General features: G+C 42.0%; 1 protein-coding gene across 1 annotated transcript in view; it reads left to right on the top strand.

Moving 5' to 3' along the window:
- LOC141116681 (NACHT, LRR and PYD domains-containing protein 3-like) overlaps positions 1 to 23,920 on the top strand; it is a 135,629-nt gene that overhangs the window by 106,898 nt on the left and 4,811 nt on the right. Inside the window, exon 6 of the mRNA XM_073609072.1 lies at positions 11,578 to 12,607. Coding sequence (XP_073465173.1) covers positions 11,578 to 12,607 — 1,030 coding nt within the window. The remainder of the gene's footprint in view (positions 1 to 11,577; positions 12,608 to 23,920) is intronic.

Below are 23,920 nucleotides of genomic sequence, written 5' to 3'. Positions count from 1 at the left end.
TTATGGCTCAGGGGGTTTAGTACACGCCCCACACTATATAAGGCCGCCTGCGTGGCGGCCTTGTGTAGTGTGTTGTGGTGGCGGAGAGATAGACAGAGAGATAGTGTCATTTGATTTAAGTTAAATAGAGTAGGCAGGCGAGTCAGTAAGCTGCACTTACAGTGTATTGTGTATATATATATATATATATATATATATATATATATATATGCATCCTAGGTGTTGTGTGTGTGTGTGTGTGTATATATATATATATATATATATATATATATATATATATATATATATATATATATATATTGTGACATTGGGGATTGTTCAGCTCAAGTGGATAGATGTATTTTGGTGCAGTGAGTCCACACCAGAGAGGCATTTATAGTTAAGGGCCTGGTAGCCCACGTTTATTAAAGCGAAAAACAAAACAATATATATAAAACACAAAGCGCTGTGATGCTAAATAGCTGATAATTACACATAAAACCAAGTGAGGCTGCTATCAAAAGAGAGTGTTTTCAGAGTCACTTAAAAAGAATAAATAATGATATTTGAAGCGCTTCACAATGTGCATGAAAATGAATATATAAGAATAAATATAAATAGTCAAATAAATCCAGCGGTGAGTAAAAATTCCTATAAAATCCAGCAATCAAAATAGTGTAAAATTATAAAAAATTAGTGACACCAAATGTGTAAAAAATTCACATAAAAAATCCACATAAAAATAAATATATAGGGATGTATTCAGAAGGTTCAATTATACAGGTGTAGAATCCTGATTGGTATAGAGCTTTTGATCACTAGCAAAGCTGTTTAAAAACACTTGCTTAATTAAGGTGCTCATTGATAGTACCAATGTGTTTTTTGCTTCTATTCACAACCAATGTGAGAATCATAAACAGGCAGATAAGAGAAAAAAACCAATCATTGTGCAATAGTTAGGATACCAAGGTACACAGGCAAACTTCAATCCACTCACGTGTGCCTTATAATGATAAGGCATATGCAGGTTTTACTATAGCAGTCAGCCGCCAGATTCTGAATCTGCTCCTGTCTAAGGCGGCTGACTGCTATAGTAAAACCTGCTATAGCGTCTGTATGCTAGTTCGATGGACAAAAAGCCACGCTAGGGCAGCTATTGGCTACTGGCTATGAACTTCCTTGTTTTAGTCCGGTCGTACGTCATCACGTACGAATTCGACGGACTTTGGTGGATTGTGTGTAGGCAAGTCCGTTCATTCAGAAAGTCCGTCGTAAAGTCCGTCAAAGTCCGCAGAGCAAAGTCTGCCGTAAAGTCCGCTCGTGTGTACGTGGCATAACTAGCAGCCACTGCTCCAACTTCACCTTCCTCCACACATTCTGCTCTCACCACCCCCTCGTTATATGGGCTGTGTGCACCTGGGCACACACCCTGCTGGCTGTCCACAAAACCCGGACACAGGGTTGGAGATCCCATCCCACCCAAGACTCTGAAGGATCTCCAAACTACAGAGCCCCATAGGGAACTAGCAAAACCTGGAGAAAACTGCTAGAGAAGTTTTCTCTGTTTAAAATTTACGCTCTGTAGCTCTGCACTCAGCCAATATGCAGACTCTGTGTCCACTTTAACCCCATTTTCATAGGGACAGAGCCTTGCTCTGCCACAATATATATATATATATATATATATATACACACTGTATTCAGTTTAGCTAGATCCGTTCCTGTTATTCTCTTCCTACTGACAGGTAGGCAGGTGTTTTTACAGTATTTACAGCTACCTGAAGAAAATTGCTGGTGTTCTTCTGATCCTATTAGTCCTATTAGCTACAGTATTTATAGTTAGTGTAGTGCATCCTCTGCACAGGGTGCACCTAAAGCTACCTGAAGAAAATTGGTGGTGTTCTTCTGATACTATTAGTACCTCAGGCAGCTGCAGTATTTACGGTTAGTGTAGTGCGTCCTCTGCACAGTGTGTACCTAAAGCTACCGGAAAAAAATTGATGGTGTTCTTCTGATACTATTAGTACCTCAGGCAGCTGCAGTATTTACAGTTAGTGTAGTGCGTCCTCTGCACAGTGTGTACCTAAAGCTACCGGAAAAAAATTGGTGGTGTTCTTCTGTTCCTATTAGTATTGCAGGCAGCTGAAGTATTTACAGTTAGTGTAGTGCGTCCTCTGCACAGTGTGCACCTAAAGCTACCTGAAGAAAATTGGTGGTGTCCTTCTGATCATATTAGTACCACAGGCAGGCAGCTGCAGTATTTACAGTTAGTGTAGTGCGTCCTCTGCACAGTGTGCACCTAAAGCTACCTGAAGACAATTGCTGGTGTTCTGGTCCTATTAATACCACAGGCAGGCAGCTACAGTATTTACAGTTAGTGTACTGTGTCCTTTGCACAGTGTGCACCTAAAGCTACCTGAACACAATTGCTGTTATTCTGATCCTATTATTACCACAGGCAGGCAGCTGCAGTATTTACAGTTAGTATACTGTGTCCTCTGCACAGTGTGCACCTGAAGCTACCTGAAGAAAATAGGTGGTGTTCTTCTGATCCTATTAGTACCACAGGCAGGCAGCTACAGTATTTACAGTTAATGTACTGTGTCCTCTGCACAGTGTGCACCCAAAGCTTCCTGAAGACAATTGCTGTTGTTCTGATCCTATTAATACCATAGGCAGACAGCTGCAGTATTTACAGTTAGTGTACTGTGTCCTCTGCACAGTGTGCACCTAAAGCTACCTGAAGACAATTGCTGGTGTTCTCATACTAATAATACTACAGGCAGGCAGTTGATTCTGCTAGCTGCAGTATCAGTATATATATATATATATATATATATATATATATATATATATATATATACATCCCAGCTTTGTGCAGCTACATCTCACTGCAGGCCATTAGTATGTCTGGAAGGCCAACAAGGGGAGGCAGACAATCACAAGCCAATAAAAGAGGGTAAGCAGGCTCTGTGTCTAGAGGCAACAGTGCCAGTTGTGGAGACGGTGCATCCTCATCAGCTCGTGGCCGTGGGACACGCTTGTGCTTTTATTTGGCAGCTGGCCATGTTGAGCTGCAACATGCGGAAGACTTGGTAGAGTGGATGACCAAGCCGTTCTCATCCTCCTAATCCTCTCTCACCCAGGCTTAGGGTACTTTGTCTGGCAAAGCAGCTGCCAACGCGGCCTCTTCCCTCAGCTCAATGGCATCAGTCACTCCTTCCCTAGCCCCACCATGTCCTCCTGAGGAGTCCCCCGAACTGTTTGACCACAGTGTTTGGTTGCTCCAGGAGGCTGCCGAGCATTTTGAAGGCTCCGTTGATGGTACCCAGCTAGAGGAAGGCAGTAACATGAGCCCAGAGAGAGGGGATGCCTAAGAAGGACAGCAATTTTGCAGTCATGTTCCCCCAGCCTTAGCATACTGCCAGCTTTGCTCCAGTAATGAGGAGGGAGGGATGATGCGGTCACTGACTCCATGTGGGTGCCTGATAGGAGAGAGGAGGAGGAGGAGGCACATCTCCAATGAGGCAGATTGCCCTCCAGGGGCCAGCTTAAGGACAGCAAACAGACTGCATCACACCGCAGAGCTCCGCATGTGCAGGGCGCTGCTGTCTCTGCGCGTTATTCCAAAAGTTCTTTGGTGTGGGCCTTTTTTGAGTCGAGTGCATCAGATCACACCGCTGCCATTTGCAACATATGTCTCAAGCGTATCTTGCGTGGCCAAAACATCACCCGTTTGGGCACCACATGCTTGACCAGACATATGTCAACCTGCCATACAGTTCGTAGGCAAGTGTACCTAAAAGACCCACACCAAACAACAAAGCGACCTCTCCTTGCTCCTCATCAGCTGGGATCTCCAACCCCACTATACCTTTCAGTCCTCTCTGAAACCTGCACTGAGAGGAATGAAAGTGTAGAATTAGGTGTGTCACAGCCAAGTACTTGCGGGCAATCTGCTATCGGTACACCAACGTCAGATTGTACCAGACAAATTTCCCTGCCCCAGCTGCTGCACTGCCAAAAGACGTTCGCTCCCAGCCATCCACATGCCCAGCGGTTGAATGCTAGCTTGGCTAAATTGCTAGCACTTCAACTGCTGCCTTTTCAGTTGGTAGACTCTGCCCCCTTCCGTGAGTTTGTGAAATGTGCGGTTCATCAGTGGCAGGTTCCCAAACGCCACTTTTTCTCATGGAAGGCGATTCCGGCTCTCTACCGGCATGTGGAAGGCAATGTCTTGGCCTCACTGGACAGGGCGGTCAGCAATAAGGTGCATATTACCGCTGACTCTTCTGGCAGCTGGGAAGGATGCAGGACATTGTGCAGTAGTGTTGGAGGTTGTTTCACCACCACGCCTCCAAAATTCTATTAGTGCTGATTCTGCCACACCTCTCTCCTCCACCCCCTCCTCTTCTTCTTCCTCAATGGCCTCTTCCTGTGCTGATTTGTCGGAACCAGCGGTGCTCTGTGGGCGTTCAAGGGGCTACTTTAAGGAGTGCAGCGCTGGGTCACAACACTGAACGCACCGCGCATGCGCGCTTCCAATTCAAACGGCGATAGTGTCGTTTTTAGATTTTTTCTGATTTTAAATTTTTTTGTATTTTATTTGTTGCTTTGCGGAATAAACTAGCAGAAAGTTATTTGCACCAACGGGGCCTTTTTCCCTTTGTCTCTTTTTGGGCACTTAAAACACTTTTGTACTGGATCTGTTGGAGTCAACACAAGCGGTCCTATGAGAGGTGATCCTGGGATAAGATTACTTGAGGCTTCTGTAGCTGCTGCTGGCTGGCTGTCCTGAAAGGAGTCCGACGTATCTGCTGAGCGGTATCCTCCAGAGTGATTTGTTTCCATCTTCTAAGCCTGTTTGGACCCCCCTGAATAAGGGCGGTCACAGGCTTTCTGGTAAGCCTTCAATCTTACTACCTGGTGGTGGGCAACACTATATGTATGGACTCATCCCTATACCTGCATAGAGCGTGTATGGTGAAGATTCATTCCTGCACCTGTATAGAGCATCTACACAACATATTTGGACTTTTATGATTTATTCACATTTAAATTTTGATGTTTAATATTTTTTTGAGAAAATTTATGAGCACCTTATGTACTACACAAGCTTTTCAGTAAGCTTTTATTCCTACTGTTTGATGGGTAGATATCGAATAGTGGAAATTTACCCCTGAACTTGCATATATATAACAAACATTATTTTTGGAACTTTTTTTGATTGCACTCACTTTCGCATAGGTTTTGTGTTTCATATGTTTTTTGAAGTTCACACTTTAAGAGCACTTTATACATTGTTCAACCACGAATGATACAATTTTTTGGTACTGGATTTGTAATAACAGAGTTTATCACTATTTATTTACAATAGTTAGTCCAGCGCTGCACTCCTTAAAGTTTTATATGTTTTTGTGCCCTTATATCGGGGTTATAGTGCATAGCAGCAGGACCATTCTTCATATTTATTCACAATTTTTCACGCACTTAGCGCAATTTTTTCTTTTGTTCTGTTCAAGGGGCTACGCAAAAAGATGCCCTGCGGTGCTTGAGCTGGTGTGCTCGGGGGACAGGAGCCACACTGGGGCAGAGATTCTGTCAGCTCTGCAGGGGCAGGTTCAGAGGTGGTTGATGCCATGCCAGCTTAAGCCAGGTATAGTGGTTTGTGACAATGCACCAACCTCCTCTCCACCCTCTGACAGGGACAACTGACCCATGTGCCCTGTTTGGCTCACGCCCTTAACTTGGTGGTGCAGCTGTTCTTGGTCAGGTACCCGGGCTTACAGGATGTCCTGAGGCAGGCCAGGAAAGTCTGTGTGCATTTACGCCGGTCATATAATGCCAGTGCTCGGCTGGCTGACCTCCAAAAGGAATACAACATGCCCAAGAACCGCCTAATCTGTGACATGCCCACCAGGTGGAACTCAACGTTTGCATGCACAGTCCTGTCACCATTTGAGGAGGCCATGAGGATGGTGAGCAGTGACAGTGCATGCATCAGTGACACTGTCCCTCTTGTTCACCTGTTGGAGCACACGCTGTGTGGAATAATGGACAGGGCACTTGAGGCAGAACAGAGGGAGAAAGAGGAGGACTTCTTTACTTCTCAAGGCCCCCTTTATCCAGACAGTGTTCCTGCATGCCCACCGATCACACAGGAAGAGGACGAGTAGGAGGAGGATTGTGTCAGCATGGAGGTGGAGCCTGGCACTCAACATCAGCAGCAGTCTTCAAGGGATCATTTACAGTCCCAAGAAACCCTTGGACTTGTATGTGGCTGGGAGGAGGTGGCTGTGGATCATGTCGTCCTTAGTGACCCAGAAGACTCTGGACCGAATGCCTCAGCAAACCTACACTGCATGGCCTCCCTGATCCTGCAAAGCCTGAGGAAGGATCCTCGTATTCGTGGAAGGGGAGGGATGATTACTGGCTGGCAACCCTCCTTGATCCACGTTATAAGGGTAAGGTTGCGGTCCTTATCTTGCCATCGCAGAGGGAGTAGAGGATGAAACATCTTTGGGAGGCCTTGCAGAAAGGTTTGTGCAATGCATTTCCAGAGCCTGGGAGGTTCCAATTTCCTGGTCCTCCTGGACAACGGGTTGCTGAGGCTTTGGTCAGTCACAGAATGAGCGGTGGAGAAGGTGGCTGTCTGACTGATGCATTCTGACAATTTTTTGTCCGCAGCCCCAAGGTCTTATTGGTTCCAGCAACCATCACCAGCGTCTGATTCACATGGTGCAGGATTACCTAGGGGCAAGATCAGACTTGGACACCTTTCCCACCGAAAATCCTCTGGGTTACTGGGTCTTGTGGATGGATCGCTGGCCAGAGCTTGCACAGTATGAAATTGAGCTACTGGCATGTCCTGCATCCAGCGTTCTTTTGGAACGCACATTCAGTGCTGCTGGAGGCTTTGTAACCGATCACAGGGTGCGTCTGTCCACCGAATCGGTCAATCGTCAGACGTTCATAAAAATGAATCAGTCTTGGATCACCAGCTATCAAGCACCTGATACTGATGTAACCGATTGATTTTTTGTTAATGTGAGATCCCTTCAAGACTGCTTATGCTGATGCTGAGTGACTATCCTGTAATGCTAAAAAATGTGTAAGAACTAATGCGCAAAACCACAATAATAATTGTACCAGACAAGGAGCTGCCAACATCAATCAGTGTACTCACACATCCCTGACAAAGGAATATACAAATAAAAAATATATGTGGCGCTACCCTATCCTTCTCTACCGACTCCAAATCTGTGAACTCAGATGATCACAAGGCGCTAAAAAGTGAATCCTAATCATAAAAGTGCAATGTGCATATACAATTATGGCGAATAGTAAAAGTGCAATAAATAATGCCCCGTGATAGCAAAGTGAGGTCTATCTCAATACATAGACTGTGAATATATCACCATGAATCCAAATAATAATAATACATCAAAATATCATATAATGCGATTCCTATTACTCATAAAATCAAATTCTTCTGAAACTGATAAACATAAAAAACAAATAAAGTGCCAAGTGTGCAGTTAATCAAATGGTATACAACCAGGTGTAGCGCTAAAAAATTAGAAAAAAAATATTGCTATACCACATAAAATAGCAAGATGAATTGTGAAAAAATAGTGTTTTGTATATTTTGTGGACATTCATATATAAAAGTCACTCATATTATAAAGCCTTGGGGTCACCAAAAGTGATGACAGGATGTAATGATGACAATAAAGTCCAAAACTGAATGTGCAAATACGGTGAACATAAATGTTGCAATGGTGATGAATTCCAAAACATATACTCGTGAAAAATTTCTGAATATGATCCAACGTGTGCTGACAGACACTTGTGCGAAACCACCACCCGAGATGACTGGAGGCTTACCAGAAAGTTGGGACCCACCTAGCATACGCTATGTGGGTCAAACAGGCTTAGGTTGCTCACTGGCAATGGAGGTAGGATACCGAGGACTGGTGAATGGTGAAGTTGAAACGTTGCTGTCCCAAAGAAGTCTTCTCCATATGGAAGCTCGGACACCAACGGACATTACCCACATGTAATGAAGAAGGGGCTAATAGTGTAATTCCGTAAACCATGTAAAAATTTATTAAAAGGAAAAACACGCTTGCAAAATAAAAATGGCGGCAGTGGAGTCCTCCCGACACGTTTCGTCATACAAGACTTCGTCTGGGGTACTTACTCACTGCAGCCAGACTCCGTCACACCACGTGACTTTTTCAAAGGGATAAGGAGTCGGGTGCCTGGCAGCCAGTATAAATAATAGCCGCTGTCATGACAACAGCAAAAACAAACACTAAATGTAGGTCCCTGTGCAAAATATTTTCTATGCATAATTCTATATAAAAAACTGTCATCAAGTATGTCCATTGAAGATATCATCTATTGCTTAGCATGCACAGGGACCTGCATTTAGTGTTTGTTTTTGCTGTTGTCATGACAGCGGCTATTATTTATACTGGCTGCCAGGCACCCGACTCCTTATCCCTTTGAAAAAGTCACGTGGTGTGACGCAACCCCTCATCGTAGGAGGAGCCAGGTGCCCTCGTTTCCGGGTACGGCCGAACCCGGAAGTTTTCTGTTCCATACTGTTCACTGCTATTTTTAATGTAAGTTGCTACGTTTGTTTATTAAATTTTATTCTAAATACTACACCATGGAGGCTATTTCTTCTTCTTTACCATCATCCTGAGATTACCATTGTGAGCGGCGGTGAGGGTTGCAGACATCCATATCCACGGATGTCCTCCCGGGAGCTGTGATTACATTTGAAGACCCATCCTCTGTATATAGTACCATCCACCTGTGCATTTTCGTTTGACTCGGCCCATTGGGGGCCGCCACTGCAGGTGAGAGGCTGGGGGAAACAATTGTCACGCACCGGAACAGAATCGGATGAATTTATCACAAGACACTCGCTACCACTGTATCTGCACTTTTTTCATAGAAGACTTCCCCTTGCGGACATTGCAGTCGCATTAGGAGTCGCATTGCATGGAATTTTTTTAACTTAATTGCACAATTGTCACTTTGTATGTTCCTTTTTGCCCTATATCCTTATGCGGGACTTTAAGTCGCATTAGTAGTCGCATGTATGCACTTTGTGGTAATTTTTCACATTTTGTCATTTTTTAATAATATTTTTAATATTGTTTATGTTACAGCAGTCGCAATAGGAGTTGCATTTTTTGCACCATTTGATTAACTGCGCACTTGGCACTTTATTTGTTTTTTATGTTTATCAGTTTCAGAAGAATTTGATTTTATGAGTAATAGGAATCGCATTATATGATATTTTGATGTATTATTATTATTTGGATTCATGGTGATATATTCACAGTCTATGTATTGAGATAGACCTCACTTTGCTATCACGGGGCATTATTTATTGCACTTTTACTATTCGCCATAATTGTATATGCACATTGCACTTTTATGATTAGGATTCACTTTTTAGCACCTTGTGATCATCTGAGTTCACAGATTTGGAGTCGGTACATAAGGATAGGGTAGCGCCACATATATTTTTTATTTGTATATCCTGTTATGCTGAGTCACAATCCTCTTCCTCCTCAATTTTCATGCAGATAGCTTGTAAGAACATTTTTGGTTCTGGGCACCGCCATCAGTGCCAAGGCCCAATTTTTCTGCCCCTGTTTAACAGGGGCGTGTAATTACAAGTTTTGATGCAATACTTTGCAGGAGGGCTCATTCCTGCACTCCAACTAGAGTATCTGTGAGGGGTTGCAGTGTTGTGGCACCAGTGCCTAAGGCCCAATTTTTCTGCTCCTGTTCAACAGGGACATGTATTACAATTCTTGATCTAATATTTCACAGCAGGGCCCGTTTCTGCGCCCACCAAGAGTAACTGTGAGGGCTTACAGTGTTGTGGCACCAGCACCACCACCACCACCACCAAAGGCCCAATTTTTCTACCACTGTTCAACAATGGCATATAATTACAATTCTTGATCTAATATTTCACATCAGGGCCCGTTCCTGTGCCCAACTAAGAGTAACTGAGGGCAACACCAACACCTAAGGCCCCAATTTCTGCACAGTATATAGGGCAGGCCCCTACTTTCAAACAGTAAACTTACAAACAACTAATACTTGCAAACGGAAGGAGACAACAGGAAGGGAGATGAAGTCTACCCCTAGGAAGGGAAATTCTCTCCTGTAAGAGTTAATATAAAAGGTGTCTCCACTGATGCTTTATCACCAATCCTAGTTTCCCTAATAACCCAAAGTTTTCAAAATCCAGTGGTCATTGGGACAGAAAGTGAGGTGAAATCTTCTGAAGAGGAGCACAGACAGCAAAACAAATGTTACAGGGGTGATAACCCTTCCCTATGTTTTCCAAAAAGCTTAAAAATAGATTTTTTGGCTCGAGCTGCACTTTAAAAATGTACCAGTTCAAAATTACAAACAAGAGAAAAATGGGTGTTGCCTGGATCAACCAATTAATTAGTTATATAAGTGATCATATTAACGGGTAAGTATCCAACAATCATGCAGGCATAAGTCTGCAGGCAGTTCCAGTTGCCCTATGTATCAAATTGCAAAAAACATTATTAAGTACTCAATAAAGCTGGTTTTTGTATCAACATTAGTGTTCTTTGCTGACCCTCTTTAAGAGAACTCTTTCTCTTTTGTTTTTTGCAATTTGATACATAGGGCAACTGGAACTGCCTGCAGACTTATGCCTGCATGATTGTTGGATACTTACCCGTTAATATGATCACTTATATAACTAATTAATTGGTTGATCCAGGCAACACCCATTTTTCTCTTGCTTAGCTTTTTTTGGGGCGTCTTTTGCCCTTTCCTTGCCTTGAGGATCCCACCATTATTGCATCATTACTGGTGATTCAGCAGACTGACAGACGGTTTAACGGCACAAACCGTACATATAAGCACATACATGGCATATATGATTGATCGAGAATTGGATGACGAAATTAATACGGCCTTCTCTACAGATGGAAAGAGTGAGGAAACCGGGGAATCAATACGTAAGCTTTTTTAAAAACCATAAAAAGCTTATGATTAAATTCCTGAACCGTAAATGGGATATTTCCTCTTTAAAATCACATATATCTCATAATATCATACCTAGGGGCCTGAGGGAGAGAATCGTTCCTGCAGAACATCTCCATACCCCTAGATTTCTGGAGGTGTGGAAAGAGGAGTGCATAAATAGAGGCTTAGCCTTAATGAAAATCATAGTTCTAGAAGAAGAAACACAACTTGAGGAAATCAAAGGAGAATTAGAGATAAGTGCAAAGGCCCTGGAACCTCATAAAAACGAACCTGATTTTGAAAAAAATAACGAGTTCATTAAAAAAGAAATAGAAAGAATACAAAAAAATCTTAAATATACCAAACAGGAAAAATTTAGACAAAATATTAGTGACTTTGAAGGGGGGGACATTTTTAATCCTACTTTGCCTAACAGAAGTAGATCCTCCTCAAGAAATTCTAGACATTCACAACGCACCAGTAGGAATAGAATAGGCTCCTCCTCAGATAGTGACCTTGATAAAGATATTTCTACTAAATCTGTCACTTTTTTAGAGGAATCCCAGGGCAACTTATCAGCAGATTGCCCAAAACAATCAATAGACAAGAGCCATCCCAGGGAAATAGGAAACGCAAACACAGAAGGAAGAGGAAAGGATCGAAACACAGCTCAGAATCGACACAGTGGGCGACTGAGGAGTCAGAAAAGACGCTAAACGGAATCTCTAGCTCTACCTCTACAGATATGAGCATTGTTAACTTATCTGACTTTCAAATGGATTCTAATCATTTAAAACTTCTTCAAAAAGGACTATCTTTTTCCCCCACTGCGCCCATGAATGAATTTGAAGTGTTTAAGGACATAAACTTATTCCTTAGAAAGGTTCTCTTTAAACTTTGGCATCATAATAACCCTGATAATAAATCTACACCCGATTCCAACCTTGACAAGGATGAAAATGAGGCCATTAATAACTTAATGGCCTTATTAGAGGAAAACGCTAATAGCGACTCTGAAACTGAAAACAGCCACCCAATTAGAAGGAAATCTAATTTGAGGATCAAGTCCACAAAAATGCCAGCTCTATCAAAGCATAAATGGCTTCAACTATTCCTAGATCAGGTTAAACTTGATCTCGGAAGGATTAATTGGGAGTGGTTGGGATCAAGCAATCTGACCAGCTCTGAGAAAAAAGCACTAAAAGAATTACAAGAAGCTCCTAACTTGGTGATAAAAAGAAGTGATAAGGGCGGTAATGTGGTCCTACTCAGTGAAAAAATCTATGAGGATGAAGCTTTCAGATTATTAAGTGATACTTCTACTTACCAACAACTGATGGGTACCCCATTCCCAGCCCTGATAGACACTCTTAACACCAAGTTAAAACTAGCTATGGAAGCTGGTCTACTTACCAAAAAGGAATATTTATACCTCAGAGCTGATGACATCACTATCCCAACTTTCTACATAATCCCTAAATTACATAAATCACTCACAAACCCTCCCGGGAGACCAATTGTTTCAGCTATCAATGGTCCCCTTGAGAGACCTGGTAAATTTGTGGACTCGATGATCAAAAATATGGTAACAAAACTACAGTCCTTCGTCCGTGATAGCAGAGATATACTCTCTAAACTATCTCATTTCTCCTTGTCACCAAATGCCCTTTTGGTGGGAATAGATGTCGAAAGCTTATATACATCGATTCCCCACTATTGGGGTATCCAAGCGACCAAAACCTTTCTTGACATCCATTTCCCCCTATTGGGAGCCCATAATGAGTTCATTATTGATATACTCGAATTCATGTTAAATAACAATTTCTTCCAATTTCTTGGAAGATTCTACCAACAGGTGAGAGGCACCAGTATGGGTGCCCCATGGGCCCCTTCATATGCCTGTCTCCACCTTGGTCTCTGGGAGGAGGAGGAGGTTTATAAGTCCTCGATGTTCCTTGACCACTGTGCGTTGTGGTTAAGGTACATCGACGATGTACTCATGGTATGGGAGGGCACAACAGAACAACTTGAGGAATTCATGTCCCAATTAAACACTAATGAAAGGAATATCCATTTAACCTATTCCTATTCTGCTGATGCCCTCTCTTTCCTTGACTTACAAATCACAAGATGTAGAGATCAGATAGTAACTAGTACGTTTCGGAAAGAAACAGCAGCCAATACCCTCCTCTTGGCACAGAGCCACCATCCGAAGTCCCTAATAAAAGGGATACCGACGGGACAATTTTTAAGGATTAGGCGAAACTGCTCAGAGGAGGCGCAATTTCTATACGAAGCACATGATATGTACAATAGGTTCAGAAAAAGAGGGTATTCACACAATTCCCTTAAAAAAGCCAAAAACAATGCATTAGAAAGGAAACGTGAAGACCTTTTAACTACACAGAAAAAGACTCAAGAACCTAATAGACTAGCAAGTGATTTCCCAAGAATCATCACTAGGTTTGGCTCACAATGGACAAAAGTCCAGGAGATCCTCAATAAACACTGGCACATTCTCAAATCGGCACCCCTAATTACAGATTTAATTAGCCCCAAACCACTACTTACAGCTAAAAGGGCACGGAATTTGAGCGACTTTTTAGTCCACTCAGAGTACACTAGAACCATCAATAAAAATTGGCTCACTGAAAGAAGACCTCCTCCAGGTATGCATGCATGTGGACATTGTAACATATGCAAATATGTGCATCACACTGATGAGTTCGCCAACCCGAGAGGAGGTAGGCATTACCAAATTAAACAATTTATCAATTGCTCTACGACACGTGTCATATACATGCTCACGTGTCCTTGCAATAAAAACTACATAGGAAAGACTAAACGCCAACTCCGAATCCGGATTGGCGAACACATCAGTGGTATTAGAAATAAGAAAAAGAACAAAGAAGACGATCGTCCTATTCCAGTGCACTTTGCCAAATTCCACGATAGTAATCCAAGGGGCCTAAAAGTAAAAGGGATTTATGTGTTGAATTTACCCCCTAGAAGAGGGGATTTTGACACTGTTCTCCTTCAAAAGGAGAAAATGTGGACGTACTATCTAGACTCCCTAGCCCCCAAGGGGTTAAATACAGAATGTAGTTTTCAACCATTTTTGGAGAAATAATAAATTTTTTTCCCCAAATGTTTGGATGAATTACTAATATAGCTATTACCATGAATAATTAATTTCTTCACTCTTTCAATGACCATTTTTTATAAAAATTCCTTATAAATTATTTTTTATAAAAATTCTTTATAAATTATTATATCACAATCTCTTTCAATCACAAGTTCTATTAATGTATATTTTTGTGCTTAATATGCACGTCTTTTCCCTTGCTGAATGTCTTTCATGTGAGTGGTCTGGATGATGACATCTAGTGGATAGAAACAGGAATTGCAACCTCTAATTCCTATTTAAGTCTTTCACCATTGACCCCTCCTCGCTCTGAGGAAACCAGCGTCCATTGGCTGGTGAAACGCGTCAGCGGTGTGACGTCAGCACGTCACCGGGAGCCGCGCGTAATTCGATCTGGCTATTCGACCTACAATTCGATCTGGCCTGTGCCAGCACAACTCAACAGCTGATGCTTGTTTCTTCGACTAACATCTCTTCATACTGAGACATCCGCCCCACAGTGGCTTCACTAACAAGCAACGGTTCCTGCTTTGGAATTCATCTGTACTATTACAGCGGCATCTATCCATGTAGAGACTCAGGAATCAAGGACTTACTGCAAATCTGACGACGGAATTACTGAGGCTGGTGAGATCCTTCCATTTCATTCAGTGCCTTCAAAACGTATGTCAGTTTTCCTTGCACCTTTCTTATTTAGTCTCCATGGACATTTATCTTGCAATTTGAGCTGTGTAACTTATATCTCCTCTTGCTGGAACCGGGATATGGTTTAAGTTGCAATCTACCTAACAGCTGTTATACATATAGTGTTTGTGCAATATCTGGGCATAGTCTATCCCTCATGAGATCGATCCACCTGCATCAATAACCAGATCGTCCATCCACCCACATCTCAGATATGTGTTTATGATCCGCCCCTACCATACTGGACATTGCTGTTTTTCAAAATTGCGGCTTACTATTGATACTCCAACAGGGCAGGACTATTTACACTGGTTATTACTTATCATACTATATTAGCATATTAGAGGTGTGTATGATGTATATGAGTGGATGTGAAACCGCGGCTCCCCCATGTTTTTAAATCACTTCCTGTGACAACGTTGTCCAATTTTAATTGGTCTGTGGTAACCGTCAGTCTCTATTGCTGATTTCTCACTTTCGCTTTTGTATTTCAATTTGGTTTTTTATTAAGTACTCAATAAAGCTGGTTTTTGTATCAACATTAGTGTTCTTTGCTGACCCTCTTTAAGAGAACTCTTTCTCTTTTGTTTTTTGCAAAATTACAAACAGATTCTACTTAACAACAAACCTACAGTCCCTGTCTTGTTTGCACTGCCTGTATACTGCTGTTCAGAGTATATAGGGCCTGGGGGCCCCACGCCTTTCTTTTTTTAAATTTGTGTGCGGGGTTCCCCTTAATATCGATACAAGACCCAAAGGGCCTGGTAACGGACTGGGGGGTGGGGGGTACCCATGCCATTTGTCTCACTGACTTTAATCCATATTGCCAGGACCCGACATTACATTAAAGGCGCAAGCAGTTTTAAATGACTTTTATTCCTTTAAAAATGTAATTTTGTGCACAGACTGTTCTAGGCGCGGGAAACACGCGCCACTTTACAGGCATACTATAGACACCCCCCAGGTTTGATATTTAAAGGAATATTTCACTTTTTTTTTTTCACTTTAAGCATCATTAAAATCACTGCTCCCCAAAAAAACGGCTGTTTTTAAAACTTTTTTTGCATTGATACATGTCCCCTGGGGCAGTACCCGGGTCCCCAAACCCTTTTTAGGACAATAACTTGCATATTAGTCTTTAAAATTAGCACTTTTGATTTTGAATGTTCGAGTCCCATAGACTTTAATGGGGTTGTAAAGTTCATGCAAACTTTCGGTCCGTTCGCAGGTTCTGGTGCGAACCGAAACCGGGGGGGGGGGGGGTGTTCGACTCATCCCTAATGGTAAAATTGCAGAGCTTACTGATACCACACCTGTAGAATATTTGTGCTATCTAAGCAACATTGCCCTCAACCCGGCACAAGGGACAACCAGTTTCAGGAGGCTTTACCGTCCAAGATTCAGGGTCTTCCAACTCCATGAGAGGCTGAACATGGAGGGGCTGTGCGGTAGGGGAAATATCCTTGCAGCAAACAAAGTACTTACCACTGCAATCCACAGGTGGCCTGAGCATGACCAAAAATAAAACATGTCAGTGGGGGAGGGGCTGTCTTTTATTTAGCTATGAAGAGGTGGTCCTATGGGGCGCCAGATGAGGCGTTGATCCACTGTGTGCTGATGTGAGGTATGGCCAGGAAAAAATGTTGTTCCTGTTAACTGGTGAGTTATATTCCCATTTTGCTTGCCTATATATTTTATCCCACGTCCTAAATACATTTTTAGTTAATTCATGTGTATCTACATCCAACTTTCTATATCCATGTGGAATCCAAATATTTTTAAATTGTGCCTTAATGTGTTCTCAATCCCCACCCAGCTTTTATCACTTTTAGTCCTCATGCACACAGGGCATTTGAAAAAACGAGCTGCAAAGCCAGTTCTGATGCCAGAAAAAGCAGCTGTTAAAAACATGCTTTTAGAAGCATTTTGCATTGGTGTAGTGCGCGTTTAGCAGCCTTTCTCTTCTATTTTACAGTCTCAAATCCAATTACTACAGCTTAAAAATGCTTGACGCGGTATACAGCAGTAACATGGGTTTAGCCGCATCAAGCGTTTATACAGCTTAACGCTGCTGCTTCAGAATGTGCTGGCTCTGTTTTTTTTACAGCTTGAAAACGCCTATGCCACTTACAGGTCCTAAAAGCCTGTGTGTGCTTGAGGCCATAGAATAACATGTAGAGGCATTTTTAAGCTGTAAAAAATATCTGACGCTGCTAAAAGCGGCTGTAAAAACACCCTGTGTGCATGAGGACTTATGCCCCGTACACATGGTCGGACATTGATCCGACATTCCGAGAACAAAATCCTAGGATTTTTTCCGACGGATGTTGGCTCAAACTTGTCTTGCATACACACGGTCACACAAAGTTGTCGGAAAATCCGATCATTCTGAACGTGGTGACGTAAAACACGTACGTCAGGACTATAAATGGGGCAGTAGCCAATAGTTTTCATCTCTTTATTTATTCTGAGCATGCGTGGCACTTTGTGCATCGGATTTGTGTACACACGATCAGAAATTCCGACAACGGATTTTGTTGTCGGAAAATTTTATAGCAAGCTCTCAAACTTTGTGTGCCAGAAAATCCGATGGAAAATGTGTGATGGAGCCTACACACGGTCAGAATTTCCGACAATGAGGTCCTATAACACATTTTCCATCGGAAAATCCTACCGTATGTACAGGGCATAAGTCTTTGTCCATTCTACCATTCGTGCTAATATTACTGCATCATAGTATCTTTTAATGTCTGGTGCAGCTAAACCCCAGTGTACTTTCCCTTTGCTTAATACTGAGTACTGTACTCTTGGTTTCTTTTTTTGCCATATGAACCCTAATATCATTAACTTTAATGTTCTAAAATATGTCTGCAGTAATTCTATTGGCAGCATTTGGAATTTATACAGGATTTTTGGTAGTATTACTATCTTTTAAGGTGTTAATTCGTCCAATCCAGGAGAGAGTTCTAATAGCTATTTTCTTCAATTCTATTTTAATCTTGTTTTAATAGTTAAATATAATTTGCTTGGTATAATTCTCCTAAAGATGGAGTCACAGGAATAAGTGATCAACTTGCAAAGAATAGCAAGATACAGGTGCGCAATCAATTATTCAAAATAACGGGGATTGAAAAAATCCCCCCCCCCTCAACGTGTTCCCTAAATTGGGATAATATGCACACAATATTTTTTTTATTTTTTTTTATTCTTTGTATATATATATATATATATATATATATATATATATATATAATTTTTTTTTAATTTTATTGTATTCAAGATGCTTGTATGATGCAGTCACCAGCGCCATTTTTTATTAGTGTATATTTTTATTAACACATTTAGCCTAATTGGGGAGGAATTGGTTCTCCCTTGATGAGTGTCTCCGTATGTAATGATGCCATTAAGTCACTTCCTACTTCTGATGTCAGCCCAGTGGAGCATATCATGTGGTGTAGTATTGCCTAATGAGCCAGAGTGGAGAGGGAGGAGACGACGCACCTGATCAGGGGGGAACACCAGTATATTTAAACAGCGGTGAGACGTCTAGTCTCCGCCCCTTACTGAAGAAGTCACGCCCATTTGACATAACGCATATAAGGGGAGGAGTCGCAGTGGAGATGTCATCCCGTGAGCATCTTGCTGTTTTATGCATCCTGAGCCCGCACTGCTTAAGTTCTCCGTTTGTGAGTAACGTTTAATTGTTTTAACTGATGAAATAAACCCTTTGGTATACATAGAGCACTGGATTTGGCTTTTTTATTCCTATGTTTACCGGACCCATTTGAGGGATTGTCCCACTGGTTGGTAACCAGTCAGTCAGCCTCTGGCTGTACGGATGAAATAGGAGCTTCACGCCCGGCTGATCTGCTTGTATCCCTGAGAGGGAATCTGCTTTTTCTGACCTGCTGGTGAAACAGGGGTCAGAATTGGAGGTGAGCGGCTAGGACACTGAGGTGGAGGAGAGCACTAGCACTTTAGAATAATTTGCACTAATTGGTGTATTTTAGTTTGGAAGATTTTGGACTTTATATCATATTGATTTTTTATATCATATTGATTTTCATGTCACATTATTTGTATATATATTTTTCTTTTTGTGTGTGTATTATCCCAATTTGGGGAGGATTTTTTCAATCCTTGTTATTTTGAATAATTGATTGTGCACCTGTATCTTGCTATTCTTTGCAAGTTGATCACTTATTCCTGTGAGCATGAACATTTAGTAATTTTAGTGTGTCATTTAGGAAGCGCAGCACTGTTTTGTTATTTATATCATTTATGTAAAGTGAACACGTTATCTGTGTTAGCAGCAGCCAGGAGGGGGGTATTGTTGTGATATTTTTGTGATGCCATTAACTGATATTCAATTTTTTTACATGTATATATTTTTTGAGTATATATATTTATATATATATATATATATATATATATATATTTTTTTTTTTCTTGTCACTATTTATTTGCGCTGATAGAATTTTGTTTTTTATATTGATTATGTATAATGCTTTAATCCATCCTGACATCTTAGGACCTATTCTCAGGTTCATCATAGAGTCCTAGTCTATGGAAGAGAGGAGAGGGGGAACAAGGAGGACCCCCAAGAAAAGATGGTCCGCTCAAGAACAAGCTATTGTGAACCTAGATAACTTTATTGTGTCAAAAATAAATACAGTACAAAATTCCACAAACCATGTATTAAAAATAGGGCAGAAGTCCTATTGTATGCAGGTGGCCACCGGAGACATTCCACATACATCCATCACTCATGCACTTGCACCCATATAAATTATATCAAAGGGGACCCGGGTCTAAACAATTATCACAAAGTCCTGAACAGGATATGCTGTGTAAATGCCAGGCCTTCGATATTTACTGAATAAAGTGCAGGTGCTTGGTGATTATTGAGAATCCATTCAGATGTACTCCGATAACCAAAGGAAGCAGGCAATTAACAACACTGCAAAGTTGGGGACCTGGAGAGTCCCAATTAGATCAGTTCAATAACATCAAGTAGGAAGGCAGTTTGGTATTTTGTGCAGGGGAGGTAAGCGATGAACAGCCGTAAGTAAAAAAAAAAAAAACTAGTTAGAGGCACGTCGATGGGTGCCCCATGGGCCCCATCATATGCCTGCCTACACCTCGGCCTCTGGGAAACTGAATGCGTGTATCCCTCGCCGATGTACCTCAGCCACTGTCGTCTGTGGCTGAGGTACATCGATGATGTGATCATGATTTGGGACGGTTCGTCGGTTGAACTGATACGATTCATTGAGGAGCTCAATGACAATGACCGCAATATCAAATTAACATACACGTATGATACTAATAGACTGTCATTCCTGGACCTCACGGTATTTGTAAAAGATGACAAACTGCATACAAAGACCTTTAGAAAGGATACAGCAGCAAATACATTATTATTGGCGTCCAGCCACCACCCTACACCCCTTAAACAGGGTATTCCGGTTGGTCAGTTCCTCCGTGCGCGAAGAAATTGCACGGAGGAAGGTGACTTCCACAGGGAAATGCATGACCTATATGGGAGGTTTCGTGACAGAGGCTATTCACATACATGTATCAGGCGTGCTAAAAAAAGAGCACTGCAAACAAATAGATCAACTCTACTGACTAATCAAACTAACAAAGAAAAGGGAGAAATCTCAGACCACCCTCCTCTAAGAATCATTACTAAGTTTGGCACACAGTGGGACCAAATTAAGGAGATCTTAGGCCGTCATTGGCACATCCTGTCTGAAGCCCCCATTTTGGGAAAACTCGTTAGCAAAAAACCTCTGCTTACTGCTCGCAGAGCAACAAATCTAAGGGATCGTCTGGTACATTCAGAGTACAACCGTCCCAATAAACGTAATTGGCTCACTGATCTCCCACCATTAAAAGGCATGTACCGCTGTGGTAGGTGTCATGTATGTAGATATGTGGACAGAACGGATGTGTTCGCCAGCTCTGACAATCAAAGACAGTTTAAAATCAACAGCTTTATCAATTGTACGACCACACGGGTGGTGTATATGTTGACCTGCCCCTGTGGCCTTATTTATGTTGGAAAAACTAAAAGAGAATTGAGAGTCAGGACTGGTGAACACATCCAGAGCATCCTAAATAAGGACGACGATCGACCCCTATCCTTGCATTTCCTTGACAAGCACAAGGGTAAACCAGATGGCCTTAAGGTCAAGGGCATATATAAACTTAATTTGCCCCATAGACGTGGAGATTTCGATAGGATACTGCACCAAAAGGAGAAGATGTGGATCTTCTATTTAAATAGTATGCAGCCTTACGGATTAAACAATGAATTCAATCTGTCTCCTTTTTTGGAACAATAATTTCACCCTAATAATTAAATTTTGCTTATTTGAAAATACATACACAAAAAATAACTACTATTGAAGATCCACATCTTCTCCAGATTGTGATAGACACTCTGGGTGGACGGTGGACTGTATACAATTTGTTCTGCAGGTAATATCTCTGCCCTTTACATAGATGTCAGCATCCAGAATGTAAGATGTAATCAAAATGGAACAATAGTTTGTCCCCCTCCCCCCCCCTCCCCCCCCCTCCCCTCCCCTTTTCCTTTATTTTCCAATTTTTGTCCACCATTGGGCCATACACTAGCAGATTGGATGAAATTGCAGCACCCGTGGCTATGGTGATGTAATAAAAGCAATTGCATAATTAATCATTTTACTATTCCTCATTAATGCAATAGTGAGTGAACATTTAAATTTGATTACACATATAAACTGATTTAATTGATTCTCTATATATTTGCTACCATTAAAGATCTGTTTGAATTGCAACTTAGAGGTATGCATGAGTGTGTTTGCACAACTTGGTGAATGTTCATTATGGTTAGGCTCTGGTGACCAGGTGCTGGTTATAATGACAGGATATTGAATACTGGCCGTAACCCTATTTAAACATCCAGCTAATGGCACCACTTTAGCTCTGAAGAAGCGTGGAAACAAGCGAAACGCGTAAGCGTCTAACCTATGTGCAGGTGGAACAGAGACTCCCACGCACCTACGAGATAATCCTTTGATTGTATGTGAATACCCTGATTAGGATCCCGGACATCGGGTTGAGTCCTGCGGCGGATACTGAGCCTGAACGCTCCCCTTAACCACCTGACAGATCAAGCGTGGAGCGCCTGAGTGTCTGAACCCTGTGACTCCCCGTACATCCCTTCGCGGCAGACCCGGAAGAAAGAACTCAGGCCGGTGACGACAAACACATCACACGATCGCTCCTCTATACCATACTGGTGTGGCGACCGGCATCCTCTCGTGGTCCATCATCCCATTACTGAAGACGCCAAACGGTGAGCTTTAAATGCACCCCAGCACAGGGGAGGTTTTTTACTTACGGCTGTTCATCGCTTACCTCCCCTGCACAAAATACCAAACTGCCTTCCTACTTGATGTTATTGAACTGATCTAATTGGGACTCTCCAGGTCCCCAACTTTGCAGTGTTGTTAATTGCCTGCTTCCTTTGGTTATCGGGGTACATCTGAATGGATTCTCAATAATCACCAAGCACCTGCACTTTATTCAGTAAATATCGAAGGCCTGGCATTTACACAGCATATCCTGTTCAGGACTTTGTGATAATTGTTTAGACCCGGGTCCCCTTTGATATAATTTATATGGGTGCAAGTGCATGAGTGATGGATGTATGTGGAATGTCTCCGGTGGCCACCTGCATACAATAGGACTTCTGCCCTATTTTTAATACATGGTTTGTGGAATTTTGTACTGTATTTATTTTTGACACAATAAAGTTATCTAGGTTCACAATAGCTTGTTCTTGAGCGGACCATCTTTTCTTGGGGGTCCTCCTTGTTCCCCCTCTCCTCTCTTCCATATATGCAATATGGTCCATTGAACAACCTTTGTCTGTTTGCTGACCAAGCACTTTTGAGTCAGCTCACAAAGGGTATCTGTGATATCAGGGGTATAGTAAACCTAGGTAGGTACCTGTAGGCTGGTGACTGAATCCCCTTCATATACCCCTCAAACCTAGTTTGGATGTATTTAGGGTCCTTCTCCCCCTGTTTTCTCATAGAGTCCCAGTCTACCCTGTCAAATGCCTTTTCGGCATCTATTGACAGGAGTAGACCTGGGGACTTTCCACCTCTCATTATATGCAATAGGAGTAGTGTTCTTATCCCATTGTCTTTCCCTTCCCTCCCTGGGATAAATCTGGAGTGGTCTGCATGAACTCATTCAAACATCAGTTCTTTCATTTTGGTGGCTAATAGATTTGTGTACAGTTTAGTGTCAGCATTCAACAAAGCTATTGGTCTATAGCTGGAGCACAGAGTTGCATTGTTCCTTTCTTTAGATATCACTGTAACAAAAGGCAACAATGATTCTTTCCTCATTCCTTTTCCTTCTCCCAGCCCACTCATATAGGTACATAATTTTGGAATTAATTGCTCTTTAAAATTTTTATAATAGCGAATTGTTAGCAAATCTGGTCCTGGACTCTTCCCAATTGCTGTATTTTTTAATGCTAGGCTGATCTCCTCTTGTGTTATTTGGTCTTCTTAGGCTTGCAATCTTTCCTCTGATTTGCTTCCATTAGGTATTTTGTTAATTCTTTTATACTCTGCCTCTTATCTACCCTTTTGCCTCACTGTATATAGGGCGCTATAACTTTGAAAGGTCTTAGCTATTTCAATTGTTTAATGTACTAACTATCCTTTTCAATTTTTATTTTTCCTATTAACCGCTTGCTGACCAGCTCACACCGATATACGTCGGCATAAGGGCACGTACAGGCATATTAACGTACCTGAATGTTGCCCTTTAAGACGCGGCTTGTGGGCACGCGCGTCCGCCACGAGCTCCGTGAGTGTGATCGCGGGTCCCGCAGACTCGATGTCAGCGGCGATACCCGCGATCATCTCACGGAGAAGAAGAATGGGGAAATGCTAATGTAAACAAGCATTTCCCCATTCTACCTAGTGACAGGACACTGATCACAGCTCCCTGTAATCGGGAGCGGTGATCAGTGTCGTGTCACACATAGCCCATCCC

Source organism: Aquarana catesbeiana, linkage group LG13 (genome assembly GCF_042186555.1).
Source record: "Aquarana catesbeiana isolate 2022-GZ linkage group LG13, ASM4218655v1, whole genome shotgun sequence".
Taxonomy (NCBI): Eukaryota; Metazoa; Chordata; class Amphibia; order Anura; family Ranidae; genus Aquarana; species Aquarana catesbeiana.
Note: the sequence above shows the minus strand (reverse complement) of the source record. Positions and strands in the feature narration are given on the sequence as shown.